Raw genomic sequence first — 17,797 nt, forward strand, 5'->3', positions numbered from 1 at the left:
TGATACCATTCCAATGTCTTTGAGTTGGAGTGAAACATGTATCTTGCTAATAAATTGACAAAAAAAAGCAATGTTTGGACTTGTACAATTGGCAAGATACATAAGTGCACCAATAGCACTAAGATATGGTACTTCAGGACCAAGTAATTCTTCATCTTTTTTCGCAAGGACGAAATGAGTCCTTTTTCACATCAAGTGATCGGATAACCATTAGAGAACTTAAAGGATGCGCTTTATCCATATAAAACCCTTCAAAACTTTCTTAATATATGTTGATTAATGTACTAAAACTCCATTTGAAAAATGTTCGATCTGCAGGCTGAGATAAAATTTTGTTTTTCCAAAATCTTTCATCTCAAATTCCTTGTTCAAGTAATTTGTTGTTCTTGTGAGCTCTTTAGGAGTTCCAATAAGATTTAAGTCATCAACATACACTACAATAATTGCACAAATCTGATTTCTGATTTCTTAATGAAGATGCATAGGCATATAGGGTTATTAACATACCCTTCTTTTAGCAAGTATTCGCTAAGGCGATTGTACTACATGCGTCCATATTGCTTTAATCCATACAAAGATCGTTGTAACTTGATTGAGTACATGCTACAAGGCTTTGTACTATTTACTTCAAGCAATTTAAATCCTTTAGGGATTTTCATGTATATATCATTATCCATGGATCTGTATAAATATGTTGTAATAACATCCATGAGACGCATATCTAGTCCTTCTAAGATTGCCAAACTAATTAAGAAATGAAATGTGATTGCGTCCATGACGGGAGAGTATGTTTCCTCGTAGTCAATATCAGGTCTCTACGAGAAACCTTGTGCTACTAATCGCGCTTTATATTTTATGATATCATTATTCTCATTGCGTTTTCATGCAAATACCCATTTGTACCAAACAGGCTTTACATCTTCAGGTGTTTGGACTACTGGTCCAAAAACTTCTTGTTTTGTTAATGAGTTTAACTCTATCTGCATAGCTTCTTTCCATTTTGGCCAATCATTCTATGTTTGCATTCTTCCACATTTCGTGGTTCAGGATCTTCATCATTTCTTATGATATCAGAGGTCACTTGGAAAGCGAAAATATTGTTAATAACAATATTATTTTGATCTCATTTTTCTCCCGTGTGTACATAACTTATTGAGATCTCACAATTTTTAGGTATCTATGCCTTTTCAGGGGCTTCTTGTTCAAAATGTGTCTCTTCAGGAGCTTTCTGCATTATTTGTGTCTCTCTGGGGCTATAGATTTATCAATTTTAAACTGATCAGTCATTTTAATGGCCTCTTCTAAAATGCCAAGTTTTTCTTGTGTTCTCCTCTTCTGGGGAGTTACATCCTTTAAGCCGATAGGTATACCACACTTTAGGCGTATCTTAGATTCATTTGTTAATTGTCCTATAGGGACAACAATCCGTGCTAGAGTATTTGCAACCGGGATATGTGACTGTCACTTTCTTTGTATCAATGAATGCATCTGGTAAGTTAATTTGTAAGATTTTGCAAATGAATGATCATTTGAACTTCTAATTCACATTGATTTGTACGAGGATCAAGATGGGACATAATAGATGCGTTCCAAGTAATTTCTTGTCGTTCCTCAGGAATCGATTTTTCTCTCCCTAATGACAAAAAAACACTCTCATTAAAATGACAATCTACAAAGCAGGTTGTAAAAACATCACCTGTCAAAGGTTCAAGATATCTTATGATAGATGGAGAATCAAAACCTACATAAATCTCAAGTCTTTGTTGGGAACCCATTTTAGTGCGTTGTGTAGGTGTAATTGGTACATATACTGTACAACCAAAAATTCGTAAGTGAGAGATATTTGGTTGTTTTCCAAGCACAAGTTGTGAATGAGAGTATTCATGGTAAGTTGTAGGCCGAATACAGACTAAAGTTGTAGCATGCATAATAGCCTGTCCCCAAGCAGAAGTAGGTAATTTGGTTTTCATTAGTAATGGTCGAGCTATTAATTGGAGACGTTTGATGAAGGATTTTGCTAAACCATTTTAGGTATGAGTATGAGCAACAAGATGCCCAATATTTATCCCTATTGACTGCAATAGTCAATGAATGTTTGAGAAGTAAATTCGCCAGCATTATCAAGACATATTGTTTTAATTGAATAATCTGAAAATTGTGCTCGTAATCTTATTATTTGTGCAAGGAGTGTAGCAAAGGCAACGTTACGTGTAGAAAGGAGACAAACATATGACCACCTAGTAGAAACATCTATTAAGATCACAAAATAACGGAATGGTCCACATGGTGGATGGATAGGCCCACATATGTCCCCATGTATTATTTCTAAAAAGACTGGTGACTTAGATATGAATTTAGTAAAAGATGGTCTGACTATTAATTTACCTTGTGAGCAGGCAGCACATGAGTATTCATTAGGCAAAATAATCTCCTGGTTATTTAGTGGATGCCTATGTGAGTGTTCAATTATTTGACGCATCACTGAAGACCTTGGGTGACTTAGCTCATGCCAAATGACAAACTTTTGGGTCGTTGAACTTCTGGTTTACGACAACATATGATTCAATAGACTTTATAGTTGTATGATATAAGCCAGAGGAGAAAGTCGGGAGTTTTTCCATTATAAGCTTTTGGCCAGATATAATGGAAGTACTGTAAATATATTCTACATTATCTTTATTCATAGTTTCAATATGATATCTATTTCTACGAATATCTTTAAAATTGAGCAAATTTCTTCTGGATTTGCTAGAATATAAAGCGTCATTTATATGGAATCTAGTTCCATTTTGAAGCGTTATGTTTGCTTTTCCAGAGCCTTCAACTAAGTTTGTAGTACCAGATATGGTACTTACATTAACTTTTATTAATGTCAATTCGAGGAAATATCCTTTATCTCGAAGAATTGTGTGTGTGGTTGCACAGTCTACGAGACATACATCATCCTCATTCTTCTTAAGACCAAATAACACATGGATTTTAGATATAACTAATATTAAAAAAACAAGACATAATGCAAATAACAAAAGAAAATCAAATGTAAATATAAGATATAATACTATATTATTTGATATATATAAAGTAACATTAATCAATATTAATCTTGTCATCATTTATTAAATGGTCTGTTTTTTCACTAGAACCTCCAAAGAAATCGATGTCATAGTAGGTTAGGTCCAATCCATTACTATCGATAAAGTTTATCTCTATCTCTTTTCCTTTTGCTTTTATTGATGCTTGGTAAAGGTCGGCCAAATGTTTGGGCGTACGACATGTACGCGACCAATGCCCTTTCATACCACATTTATAACAATTATTCTCATGATTCTTAGGAGGTTTATCTTATAAACACTTCCCATTTTCTTGTTTTGCCTCAGTATTATTCCACTTCTGGTGGTGCAATGAGACTTTCATTTTTTGAGAATTTGATGAATTATTATTATAAGAACCATGGTATCGAAGATTTATTCCACGACTACGACCACGTCCTCGTCCTCGTTCACGTCCACGAGTTTGGGACGATATTACATTCACTTCAAGGAATGGTTCAGATCTAGTTGGATGAGACTGGTGATTTCTCATCAAAAGCTCATTACTTTGTTTAGCAACAAGAAGACATGATATGAATTTATAATATTTTGTAAATCTACGCTCTCGATATTGTTGTTGCATGAGCACATTCAAGGCATGAAATGTGGTAAAAGTTTTCTCTAACATGTCTTATTTTGTGATTTTTTTTCTCCACACAGCTTTAATTGAGAGCTGATTTTGAAAAGTGCGGAGTTATATTCACTAATAGTTTTAAAATCCTGCAACCTCAGGTGCATCCAATCATATTGAGCTTTTAGGAGAATCACAATTTTCTGGTGATCATATCTTTCCTTCAAATTACTTCATAGAGTAAAAGAGTTCTTTACCGTAAGATACTCATTTTTTAAACCTTCATGGAGGTGATGGCGAAGGAAAATCAATGCTTTTACGCGATCTTGCAAGGATGCTTGATTTCCTTCTTTGATTGTAGTTCCAAGATTCATTACATCAAGATGTATTTCAACATCAAGGATCCAAGATAGATAGTTATTTCCCGAAATATCAAGTGCCACAAATTCAAGTTTTATGAGATTCGACATTGTCAAATAATTTCATATATATGACAAAACAATATTATTAGAATCAGTTATAATAAATTGATAGCATTGATATAACTTTTGATTATAAACAAAATCAAATAATTTGCTTATAACTTTTAACAATATATAACAAAGCAAAATCAACAAAATATAAATATGTAAAATTTTATTCTATATAAACAATTTCAAATTTAAGATACAAGAATTACCTTTAGAGCAATTCGTGTTGAAAATAAGGATAAATAAAACACAAATAAAATAGTAGAGATAAATTGTATATTATTTTGATAATAATATATAGGGAAAACTGATCAAAAGGGACAAAAAACCCTCAATATTGTAAAACTAACCCCCCACTTTTAATAGCCTCCAAAATGACCCGATCTGGACAAAAATACCCCTCAGCTACATCAACTCTTTTTTCCCTCCCATTCTAATTTTATTTCCCTCCATTCACGTCTTTTTTATTATTTCTTCCACTTTCTCCTTTTTTTCATTTTCTCCTGTTATTCCGTTTTTCTCTTTTCAGTGCATTTCTTCAAGTCTCACACAGTTTCTTTTCGGATTTCTTCAACTTAAAGCGCTTTAAGTTGTGGTTGGATAAACAGTGTACGCTTATTTTTATTTTTCCATATTTTTTTCTTTCATGTTTTATTTATTGAATATTTTCAAACATTTAATGAGATGTAGTAAATATTTAAATAAGTTTGAAATTGTTATAATTTTTTTAATATCATTTACAGCCATGAAAAAAGGGATTAAAAGAAGGAAACCATCAGCTTAAAAAGTGTAGTGTGGAGAAACATTGTCTATATGAAAAAATCAAATGATGGTAAGTAATAAAACTTGTGGAATTTTATGATGGTTTTGGTATTGTTTGCATATTTGTTCTTTATATAGATGTAAATATGTGTGAATAGGGTTTTGATATAATATATAAAGTTATCTTTTTTAGTTATATATCAAAACCTTACGGATATTAAGTTGAACTTGACGTGTGTTAAGTTAAACTTGACGTAAGTTAAGATTGTATATAGTTATTTTATGGTAACATTATATTATTGTTATTTTATTTAATTATACTCAATTTGAGTTGAATCATTTGCAAATTACCCTTGACATTAAATGAATTATAACATAACCAATCTTTTAGTAAATAAATATATTTTTATTGTTTAAAATAGTTTAGAGTTACAATGTTTGAATTTATTTAATAACTATATACATTGTATTTCTTTAGCATTATTGGTATTATTTGAGGTAGTAAAGATGATTAATAATGTTATTTATTTGTTGTTTATTAAAAAAATAAATATGTGTAATGAAATAATATGTATTTAATAATGAATGAGTTTTTTAAAATTAATACCTACTTATTGGTGCTAATGCTATGATGTAACTAAAAAATATTCTAATATAGTTTGTTGATGCCACTAATTGAATTATTTTGTTATTTTAGTGGTTGATGAAGTAGGAATAATGCTTTTATATGAAGGAGAATGGGTATGAGATGGAAATGTTTTCTATTTCGAAGGAAGTAAAGGTAAAGGCATTGAGATCCCGAAAACTATATCATATAAAGAGTTAATAGGGGTTGTCCATCATATTCTGAAGCTAGATCCAACAAATTGTTTTCTTTCAATGAAGTATGTATTCAATGCCAACATACCCACAAGTCTTATACAACTAACTGATAATGGGGATGTGAAATTCTTTATTGGTTTAAATTGTACAAATGGTAAGTTGTCTATTCCATTGTGCATCATAGTTGAAAAGAGAATTGATAATCACAATCAGAAATCAATTTGCAATTTTTATTTTGAATGTCATATGCCTTCTGAGATTGATAAAGAATTGAATGGAGACTCAATGTTGATGCAAAAAAGTAGACACATTCATTGTGATTCAGTTGAAACTCTTACTGTTGATGGTGAAAATGGACCAAGATTTCAAAATGAGTCACTTGAAGGGTATAAAGTTCATGATTGGAACATGAATGAGATTGCAATTAACGAGGAGGATTATAGGATGAATACTAACCCTACTAGTGATAAGCAAGTGACCCAAATTGGCTCATTCAAAACTAGTTCAACTCAGAATGCTGAAATCTTGACCATGATTGATACAAATGATGGTTTCATACATGACAATCCCACTATAATCGAAGATGTAGCAAATGAAAGACAAAACATGATGCAACAACCTATAGTTAGTGGAATTAGTGATGACCATCTAGAAGAGCACCAAATATACTCAAATAAGAAAGAATTATAAAGGAAGTTGTATATGATGGCTCTGAAAAGGAAGTTTGAGTTCAAAACAACTAAATCCACTACTAAGTTATTACTTGTTGAATGTTTTGATAAAGAATGCAAGTGGCGAGTTCGTGCTACCAAGTTGGGGATTTCCAATATGTTTCAAATAATGAAATTCTATTCAACACACACTTGTCGGTTAGGTATGATGTCTCGTGACAATCGACATGCAAGTAGTTGGTTGATTGGTGAGAGTATAAAAGAAACATATCAAGGGGTTGGTTGTGAATTTTGACCAAAAGACATTGTAGCAAACATTCGAAAGCAGTATGGTGTTCAAATCAGTTATGATAAGGCGTGGAGAGCCAAAGAACTTGCTCTAGGTTCTATTAGGGGATCACTTGAGGAGTCTTATAACACTTTATCATCCTATTGCTATGTTTTAGAGCAAAAAAATCTTGGTACCATTACTGATATAGTTACTGATTGTGATAATCAATTCAAATACTTTTTTATGTCGATTGGTGCATCTCTTGTTGGGTTTCACACATCAATAAGGCCTGTGATTGTAGTTGATGGGACGTTTTTGAAAGCAAAGTACTTAGGGACTTTATTTATTGCAGCGTGTAAAGATGGCAACAATCAGATATGCCCTTTAGCCTTTGGGATTGGTGATTCAGAAAATGATGCCTCATGGGAGTGGTTTTTACAAAAACTGCATGATGCACTTGGACACATTGATGATTTGTTTGTGATATCAGATCGACATGGTAGCATTGAAAAAGCAGTACATAAAGTATTTCCCCATGCGAGGCATGGTGTCTGTACTTATCACGTTGGACAAAATTTGAAGACAAAGTTCAAGAATCCTACAATTCATAAGTTGTTCCATGATGCTGCCCATGCTTATCATGTTTCAGAGTTTAATTTTATATTTGGGCAACTAGAGATGATTGACCCAAGAGCAGCAAGATATTTGATGGATATAGGTGTTGATCGATGGGCACATTCATATTCTACCAGAAAAAGATATAATATCATGACGACAGGGATCGTTGAAAGCCTTAATGCTGTGTTGAAAAATGCTAGAGATCTTCCAGTTTTGCAATTGGTTGAAGAATTGAGAAACTTACTTCAAAAATGGTTTGTGACTCGTCAACAACAAGCAATGTCAATGTCAACTGAACTTACCATGTGGGCTGATGGAGAACTTCATTCGAGGTATAATATGTCAGCAACATATCTAGTGGAACCTATCAACTCCAAGGAGTGTAATGTTAACTATGCTGACATTAGTGCTCAAGTGAATTTAGACACTCGTTCATGCACATGTCGACAATTTGATCTTGATCATATTCCATGTGCACATGTTATTGCTGCTTGTAGATTTTACAACATTTCATGTTACACTTTGTGCTCCAAGTATTTTACTACTAAAGCATTGTTATCTTCATATTCAAAGTGTATTTATCCAACTGGAAATGAAATAGATTGGGTAGTACCTAATCATATTCGTGACAAAGTTGTGTTACCACCTAAAACGAGACGTCCAACAGGAAGACCAAGGAAAGTAAGAATTTCTTCTGGTGGAGAGGGCAAGCACACATCTCGTTGTAGTCGATATGGTCAATATGGGCATAATCGGAAAACATGCAAACGACCAATCCCTTGATATCATGATAGCTTTGGCACTCTATGAACTTACATGGAATGAAAATTGTAATAGTGAGCTTTTTTGTTTTTTTGGTACCCATGTGAACGGAAATGTAAGTTACTTTTTTTGTATAAGGTGATAGGATAAGCACATAGATGAATATTGTAATAATGATCCCCTTTTTTTGCATACCCATAGAAATGGAGATATTTGTTACTTTTATACATATATGTTATGATGAGTTATGTATAAAGTATGAATGAAAATTACATTTTTATTCTCAAACTATGGACTCAACTGTTCTCACGCTTATTGATAAGGAACTTGACAATAGTTAAGTTTAGGTTTTGTCTGAAGATTATAGATTTAACTACCTTCAAGTTTGTACATAAAACAACTTGACAATGGTTAAGTTCAGGTTTTTTCTAAAGACTGTTGACTTAACTGCCTTCAAGTTGGTACATAAAACAACTTGACAATAGTTAAGTTCAGGTTTTGTCTAAAGATTGTAGACTTAACTACCTTCAAGTTTATACATAAAACAACTTTACAATAGTTAAGTTCAGGTTTTGTTTAAAGACCGTGAACTTAACTACCTTCAAGTTTGTACATAAAACAACTTGACAATAGTTAAGTTCAGGTTTTGTCTAAAGACTGTGAACTTAACTACTTTCAAGTTTGTTCATAAAACAACTTGACAATAGTTAAGTTCAGGTTTTGTCTGAAGACTGTGGACTTAACTACCTTCAAGTTTGTTCATAAAATAACTTGACAATAGTTAAGTTCAAGTTAAAATGGCAACTGTAGACACAACTTCCTATGAGTCTATAGAAGATCAACTTGATACCTGTTAAGTCCAGATTAAATATGTTATTCTGGAATAGATTTCGACTTAATATCTGTCAAGTTTGTTCACAGTTAACTTGATAGTAGTTAAGTTCAGGTGTTCTATTAAGAATGTGGACTTAACTACCTTCAAGTTTGTACACATAACAACTTGACAACATTCAAGTTTAGTTTAAAAGGCCAATTGTATACATAACTATCGAACAACATTCATCAAAATATCCAAGTAGATATATCAACCTGTCCAACTACATTTATCAAAATGTCTAACTACATATATGAAGCTATCCAATTACATATAACAAACCATCCAACCACATTATCAAAATGTGAAATATCAACATGAATTCATTACATAGGCAAGTATTTCATATAAAATAACTCTGCTGCAATCTTTTCCCGAAACCAGTCCATTCGAGCACTTGTTAATGACTTCAATGGATGGTTGTGCATTAAGTATTCAACATATTTGATAACAAACATGCCACAATCACCACTACATGGTACACAGATAATCAATGTTAGGGATATTATTAAGGATTAAGTGTATAAGTTATGAAAGTAAATTTAAGATCACTTACTCATTTTCCTGTTGAGGAATATCTTACAGTCGTTCAATTTCCCACTCCTGGTAGTTAACTTTTGTGTCACCATGAAACCCATAATATGCTATTGCATTCAATATATGCGGCAATAATTTGGCTAATGGTTTAATGGAAACTTGCAATCTTGCATTATTATTGATGCCCATCAATAAGTCATATACATATATAATCCTTCGATGAAGGTGGACAACTCCTAATACCCATTTTGAAATTGCAACCTGTTGACAATGAACTTGATAGCAGTTAAGTTCAATTTTTTCTTAACATATATATTTAAATCAAAATTCTAAATATTTGGATAAAATAATTTCATAAAAATTATATTCAAATACGTTATAAATTCATAACAAATAACTTCATTACACAAAATTTCAAAACCTTTTGATGGTAAACTTGATAGTAGTTAAGTTTAGTTTTTTCTAATCATTCAAATATTGCTTTAAACCTTGGACTATAACCTCACTAAGAAAATTTTCAACAATTACATTATCAATTCATGAAAAATAAATTCATAAAAAAAAGGATAATCGATTAAAAATGATAAAATTTAAAATCAAAATTTCAAGTAGAAAATTAATGCTTACTGAATCAGTTGATTTCTTCTCATTTTTTTGATGACGATGATGAGGTTTCAAAACTTGGCTTTCTTTCACTTCTCTTTTTTCCCAAAATTGTATACCTCTTCTGTTTCGTATTTTTCATCACCGAATTTTTTTCTTCCTCCATTTTCATGAACTGAATCAACACACAATATCAGAAAGATGAAAAATAGGGTTTGATTGAAAAAAAAAAAAGAACCAAAATAAGACACTTAGGGTTTTTTCTCATTTCATGGATGAAGATTCATATGTACAGTTTGAAAAACTAAAATCAAAGAATGAAATAGTGAAACTTACTTTATGTTTTTACTTTGTGTTGTGTTGCCTTTTTGTTCTCTTGCAATAAATGGAAAAATCCTTCGTGATTTGTTTCTCGCAGGTTAACAGATGGAACAAATGGGTTTGCAGGGTAAGGAAGAGACACAACACAAGGGAAAATTGGAGTTGGAGGGAAAATGGGCTGAAAAGATAGCTGAGGGGGTATTTTTGTCCGAATTGGGTCATTTTTGAGACTTAAATAAGTAAGGGGTTAGTTCTGCAATATTGAGGGATATTTGTCCATTTTAATCGGTTATCCCTAATATATAATAGGAAAAAAGAAATCACAAAAGGGAATTGAGAAAGTTGAGAGAATAAAAGATAGAAAAAATGAGAGAAAGTAAGAAGTTTATTTCTTGCTTAGTGGACGCATATTACAGGGGATGAGAAGTCTTTTTATAGGCTTTCCAAATGGCTTTCATTAATATTCCTATTAATGAATATTAATGGAAGTCATAAATAATATTTAATTAACATTTATTATAATTAATGTGGTGACATTCATTACTTCAATTATAACAATATATGTATATATATATAATTTTTTATAATTTAAATAATATATTTATAATGTCACTGGTTCAACCATAATTTAACTACCAATTAGATCATTGAGATCATTGAATTGTGAATTGATAACTTTTTCAATTCAATTATTGATTCGATTTTCATGCATTGAAATTATGTAAATATACACTATTTATAAAATATGGATGGAAAGAGAATTAAAAAAAATTAATTTTCATTTCATGCATTGGAATAATGTCTACCTCACATTACCAAAAAATGTCTTTACATGTGTTTTGGTATTAAAGTAACATTATTTTAAGTTTAAAGCACATTTATTCGTTGAATAATGTACCATTTTCACGTGAGTTGGATTGGTATAGGTGACAACTCATATATATAAATAAGGGCATTTTCAAGTAATGTGAGGTACGACATGAAATAAAAATTATTTTTTCTAAAATATATTCTCCATAAAAATGACTTTTTTGAGGTTTTTTTTTATCCATATTTTATAAATAATGCATGTTTAAAAAAGATCTATTTACCTTTAATTTTTACTCAAATAAATCAATTTAAATTTATTTAGCTTCACATAAAGTTAGAATTTAAATAAAAAACGAATGTATTTTTCTATTTTTTTTTAATGCTACTATTTTAAAAAATAACAAAAGCCATCAGTGCCGCAAAGGTCGCAGGAATGGATATGGACGAATCCAATAAAATCCTAATCTACAAGATGCTCATAAAAGCTTCCTTTTCTATGAGTACACATGGTACTCGCCACAAAAATAATAATACTAACAAAAAGGATAACGACCCAAGAATCCACTCACACCATATATTCCCACACTTGCAAATTGTCAACCGTCCGTTTCCTCCGCAATCAATTTCTTCCGTCAATTTGATCGCCAGTACAACTCTCTCTGCGGAATCAAAATTTTATTAATTCCGGTTTTGCCTTTTTCACAGCTCCCCGTACCAACTTCCACTCTCACTTTCTGCCGTATACTCAAACTTGAACTTGCTCTAATAAAGGAACACGTGTTGAAATTCCGGGTATTTACGTAATTTAATGCGATACCTGGGGTACGCGCGAGTAGAGTAGAATTTAAAGAGGAGGACAGTAGCGTATATATGACGCCTTGGACTCGTGCTTTTATAGGAGACTCGGTCTGTGTGCGGCATCTTGCGGGAGAGAAACCCTAGAGAAATCAGAGTTTACTGAGAATGTCTGCAACCGGCGGTGTTGCTGGCGCTGGCGCCGGCACCGGCGGTCAGGAGGAGGACAAGAAGCCCATGGACCAAGGAGCTCACATAAACTTGAAGGTCAAGGGCCAGGTATGTTTCTTTCTGATTTCTATGGTTTGATTAGGTTTCTGAGTTTTCTGTTTGGTTGATTAGAAAACGACGGAACATGGGGGGAGAATTGTAGTTTTGGAGCGGGTTTACAGTCTTTCAAAGCTTTTTTTTTTTCCTTCTGTTTCTCGGCAATCAACACTGGAATTTGAGAAATAAGTTCTTTTTTGGTTATGATTAGGAGTTTAATTAACTTCCACTGTTTTGTGGCTTGACTTAAAGCTATTCGCAACAAATTTAAGCGTTATTTTAATAGAATTACTTCATTAGGAGGTTACCGATTTTGGTTTATAGCCTGGATCCTAGTCCATTCTGCTTGAATCAGTTAGTGCATTCTGAATCCCTGTTTTCGTAGTTGTAAATTTTGGCTACTTTAAGTGTTCTGAAGAGATGCTTGCATTGCAAATTGTTGTGTGGATGATAATATTATCTCAATAGTGTCTTCTCTCATTGAATTTCAATTCCTGAAAATTAAAATTGACTTTTTAAATCCAAATGTTATTTCTCTTTTGTATCTATTTGATATTTATTTATTACATGTCAGTATTATCTGAGCTTATCCTTTGCATGTCTGTTATTACAATGCAACTTTATATTTACTTGGTTGAATCATTGTTCTTGAAAAGCATAGCTATTCAACTTGGCAAACTTTGGCTGTATTTGGTTCCAGCAAAATTTTGAGGGAGGGAAAGAAGACAAAAAAAAAAAAAACAGCCTCCCTCTCCTTGCTTCACGCTCTAGCCCAATTCTAAAAGATGCACGGAGAAAGCCAGATTTGATTGCTTGATCCGATTGATCTACACCTTTGAATGACCTCTTTTTTCTTTCCTTCCACGAAGTTCAAACCATGCACAAAATAGCGGCCCTCCAAGCATTCTTTCTCTACTTCCCTACAAAAGAACCGTCATGTTAAACTAAGTATTGGAGTTGTTTTTCCTATGAACTTGAACTGTACTTAATATGATGTGTAAATTTTCATGTGGGAGCTTAGTTTTATATTTTAAATGGTGAGTTTGAAAATGCTAATTTTTTATGCATGATATACTTGCTCTGCTGCATCTTGTATATATTTGGTGGTGGATCAACCTCGACTCACTCCTTAAAACCGTATCCTTGCCCATGTGTTTGAATCGTGTACACTTTCAGCTAGAATTGATCAATGAGTTGGGTAGATTGATTTTGATTGTGCATTGCTTTTATTATAATTTCGATTATAGGATGCAGTGTCACTGTGGCTGACTATCTGGATGCCATGGATCTATTCTTATGACAAATAAAAATGTGTTGAGGATCAGAGCCTTTTCATGTTGGCCCTATTATTTTTACAAAATATGATTAGATTAGGCCCTGCTCTATCTAGATACCTTTTACTTACTGTTGAGGGAGTAGTTAATTTAGAAATCAGATCATTACTCAAATGTTGCATGCACACGTCCTCCTTCCACATGATATAACAATCTTACGATACTTTCCCTCATTATTTTGTTAATTTCAGCCATTTCTCTTCTTGCTAATGCACCCATTTTTATTTGATTACCCCTTGTATGGCACATGGCTGGAGCATTCATCATATTGTACTCATTTTATTTTAATTTATTTTGGGAAGTTGTATTATTAAACTTAACACTTAATTAACATAGTAAAGTTTTGAAGCATCGCTATCATTGTTGGAATTTGTTTTTGCTTTTGTTTTCCTTTAAAAGAACAGGTTGAAAAAAAATCTCCTTGTGGTGTCATTCTTGCCAATATTTGAGAAGTCTTCTCACAATGTGATTCATACATGAAATTGAATATGGATGAATCATTTAGGATTTCTCATTTTGTTTGTAGTGTTAGATTAATAACCATCTCTTTGAAAACATCCGATATCTAGCAATGCTCCTTCCTTATTTGACTCTTTGAAAATGCAAGTTCCTTGTATGATTGAAATATTGAGGCTTTTGGATGTCCCGTGGTATTTTATATGGATGACTCTCCTCCTGTTTTCTTTTCAACTCCTAGCATTCCCATTCCCCCACCCCACAAGTGAATTTTTGTAAAATTTTTATTTTGTGGTTGCATAGGATGGTAACGAGGTGTTCTTTAGGATCAAAAGAAGCACCCAGTTACGGAAGCTTATGTCTGCTTATTGTGATCGACAGTCAGTGGAGTTAAACTCCATTGCATTCTTATTTGATGGTCGCCGACTCCGTGGAGAGCAGACTCCAGATGAGGTAAGGCTTTTGGTTTTCTGAATTATTTGTTGGCCATCCATGTTGCTCCCCCACCTGTGGCTTCCATGCATATTTCTATAGGTGGAATGCGGGATGATGGAGGCCAAGAGCATGGATTGGTAGTAATTTTTTAGCTGTTACACAGTTTTAGCTTTTCTTATAAACAAGTGATTTGAATCTCACATATTTCTTTTGGTGTCTGATGTGAAATCGGCACCATTTTGATATGGGATTAGCTTGAAATGGAGGATGGTGATGAAATTGATGCTATGCTGCACCAAACTGGAGGGGTTGCATGGATGTGTCTAACTGCAAATTGAAGTAGATATAATAATATAAATAAAATATGAGAAAAGGATGGCAAGGATAGCTGCTTCCTGACTTTGTAATATTTTGGTGTAGTCTACGGGGACTTGATGACTTTCTGTAAAGGAAAATGGTTTGAAGTTTTAGGTTTTTGGTCCATCCATGGATTCAATGTTTGATGGTCTCTTGCTGCTTCATTTTGGAGATTCTGGGATTTATTCCCTATTAATTCTATGTTTTGGAATATTGTGTTTTCTTCAATGCTCCACTGCTGAGCCTTTCCTTGTCTCAGAAACCTTCACCCTCTATGATATGATATAAACATTTTGTGGTATCAATAATGGTAAATGTGTTAGAAAAATGGAGAGTAACAATGTAATTAAACAAGGCTCTTAAAGCTTAAATCCATATTATGAAAAGAAACCCAAATAGGCCTATAAATAGAAATGAATTTTATGATATTAATTTGTTTATTTGGATGCGCCTATTAATGCTTGAAATGATTATTTATCTTCATTTTAAGATTAGGCAACAAATGGAAATGGAAATGGGAATGATAAAAATAAATAAACTGGCAAGAATACCACACATGATTTAAAATAATGTTTTATTTTCATTTAAACAAAACATCTGTGGAGATTTCTTTTTACTAAATAATAGAAGTTTATTTAACCATGTGAAAAAAAACAATGTTATATTTTTTTTTTAAAAAAAACAATGTTACATTTTTTTAAAAAAAAAATATTTTAAAAATTTATGGTATTCTTTGATTGTTGTTCTCTAGAAATAGGTTTTTAAAATAAAGTGAAATAAAGGGAAAAAATAGAGAACAGACAATAGATTTTTTCACCAATTTTTTTTTAAAAAATGAAAAATGTAGATAAATAACCAAAAAAAAAATCACAAAAAGCAAATAAAGTAGATTATGATATCTTTATTCTTTTTATTCTTTTTTTTTGTATCATCCAATATCAATACAAAAAATCTTCAAATATTATTTTTTTTGAAACCATACGTATTTTTATGAATTTCTTTTTAATCCCTTTAAATTTTTTATTAAGTAAATATATTCTAAATTAAATAACACTTAAAAAAAAAGAATTATTAATTTTTAAAAATAAATTGAAACTTAAAAACTGATTTAACTAGCATTAGAAAGTTGTATAATTCAACATCAATCAAATTAACCTTAGAAAGTTGCAAACCTAAATTCTTTTTAAATGATGTTTTATTTTATTTTATTTTTTATGAGATCATAATTTTGTGAATTCTTTTTACTGGGTAAATAAACTTCAAATTAAACAAAACATAATGTATTGGATTCACTAATGAGTCTAGTAATTTTTTTAAAAAATAATTTAAAACTCAAATAATGACCCAATAAATGCTATAAATTTTTGGACAAAAATTGGTTTAAAATTATTATATTATTTCTCTTTTTCACATAAGCATATGTTTCCCATTTTTGCACTAGAGAAATGAATTTCAAATCAAGCAAGAGTCTTGAATTTATTAATAAGTTCAATAATTTTTAGAAATAATTTGCCACTCAAAAAATTATATATAATCACTCCAAAAAATAATAGACCATTAAATTAGTCACTACAAAATAAAAGATTCATTAAATGTATAGTCATGATTTTATTATTTCTTTCATACAAATGTTTCCTGGAGATAGAGTATGTCAATTTTTCACATAATAAGTAAGATTTGTAATTCAAGAATTTGATGGGTTATCTTGATAAGTGATAACACTACTTTATTAAATTGTGGACATTAGTTCATGGGGAATATGTATGTAGTGGATAGCAGGTCATAGACTTGATCTTTGTCTAGTTATTATTTACATAGGGTATTGTAGTATAGTTTGATTTTCTTTAGTGGAATGTTGAATCAACTTTAAAATTGGATTATGAGGGAGCTAATACTCCTATGGGTCCCAATGATCTCTGCTCTGAGCTCATATACCATGATAACATAGTTTATGAGGGTTAGATTGATTTTAGATTCACTCTTTTACATAAATGTGTTTTGGTAATTACGTATAAGGTTGCATGAGGGATAATGAACAAGCTTTTTAGATTTGGCTAATTGATTAATCAAATGACGTCGTGTGGTTAATTAATTAATTAAGACTCATTTTAGGCTAAATTAAGTGACCCAAGCCTTGTTGGGGTCAAGTCACTTTGACTTGGTGGGGTCAGGCACTTAACCCTAGTAGGGGAACCCTGTAAATACCTCCTTAGGGGTGTGGACCCTGCATTTTCTACACATGTGTTCCCACTTGACGGCGCAACTCACTTTTTATTTATTTGGTGAAAATATGATTTGCAGTGAACATGATAAAGAACCTCACTAGTTTTCAAGTTGGGATGTCTCCTCTCGAGCCAAGCATGCTTGGCTTTAAGTGCTCTGTTTTGCCTCTAAAAATCCATCCCCTATTTCTTCATTTTTTCATTCCAGCTCTCTTCCTCAAGCTACTGCCCATTTTTCTCTCATTCATCTCCAACCAACTCCCTCTTTTCTCCTATTTGTTTTCTTCTCATTTTTGAACCCCTTCAAAAACTAGTTTTTTTTTTTTTGCTCTGTTTCCTCCTTCCCCAAAAAAATCAGTCGACCCTCACTCCCCCCAACTGCCTCGTTTTTTTGCAGCCCCCTCACCTCATTTTCAATCCAACTTTCACCCACTCTTCTACTCATCCCACTCCTCTATCCTCTGTTCAGAATATCCCATCATGAGCGTAAAGGTAGGCGACCCTCCATGAATAGATGTGATCCCATGCGACCTTTCAACACTTGAAGAAACTGGCCCCCACTCATTCCAACATGATGCCAGTTCTGCCCAGGATGGTACAAAAAAAAAAAAAAAAAAAAAAAAAAACCTTATCCACAAAGGGGTCTACAAGGGGTTATTGTTTTCCATCACTTTGGTGTGAAAATCATCTTCCAACTCCAAAGAGAGAGAGAGAGAGAGAGAGAGAGAGAGAGAGAGAGAGAGAGAGACT

General features: G+C 32.2%; 2 protein-coding genes across 2 annotated transcripts; both read left to right on the forward strand.

Moving 5' to 3' along the window:
- Positions 1–6,899: 6,899 nt before the first annotated feature.
- LOC132254016 (uncharacterized) lies at positions 6,900–8,057 on the forward strand. The gene has a single exon (XM_059737707.1). The coding sequence runs from the start codon at positions 6,900–6,902 to the stop codon at positions 8,055–8,057; it is 1,158 nt and encodes a 385-aa protein (XP_059593690.1).
- A 3,999-nt stretch (positions 8,058–12,056) lies between these two features.
- On the forward strand, positions 12,057–15,053 carry LOC100263999 (small ubiquitin-related modifier 2-like). The gene is made up of 3 exons (XM_002271902.5): positions 12,057–12,255; positions 14,337–14,486; positions 14,723–15,053. The coding sequence occupies exons 1-3, from the start codon at positions 12,145–12,147 to the stop codon at positions 14,804–14,806; spliced, it is 345 nt and encodes a 114-aa protein (XP_002271938.1). The 5' UTR covers positions 12,057–12,144; the 3' UTR covers positions 14,807–15,053.
- Positions 15,054–17,797: the final 2,744 nt, after the last annotated feature.

The sequence above is a fragment of the Vitis vinifera genome, chromosome 7, assembly GCF_030704535.1.
Source record: "Vitis vinifera cultivar Pinot Noir 40024 chromosome 7, ASM3070453v1".
Classification (NCBI taxonomy): domain Eukaryota; kingdom Viridiplantae; phylum Streptophyta; class Magnoliopsida; order Vitales; family Vitaceae; genus Vitis; species Vitis vinifera.

Excerpts from the sequence above, each read along its gene's own strand:
- LOC100263999 (XM_002271902.5), top strand. The coding sequence starts at position 12,145 with ATGTCTGCAACCGGCGGTGTTGCTGGCGCTGGCGCCGGCACCGGCGGT. Across the intron at positions 12,256-14,336 it reads ACTTGAAGGTCAAGGGCCAG|GATGGTAACGAGGTGTTCTT; the intron begins GTATGTTTCTTT and ends GTGGTTGCATAG. Across the intron at positions 14,487-14,722 it reads GAGAGCAGACTCCAGATGAG|CTTGAAATGGAGGATGGTGA; the intron begins GTAAGGCTTTTG and ends ATATGGGATTAG.
- LOC132254016 (XM_059737707.1), top strand. The coding sequence starts at position 6,900 with ATGTCGATTGGTGCATCTCTTGTTGGGTTTCACACATCAATAAGGCCT.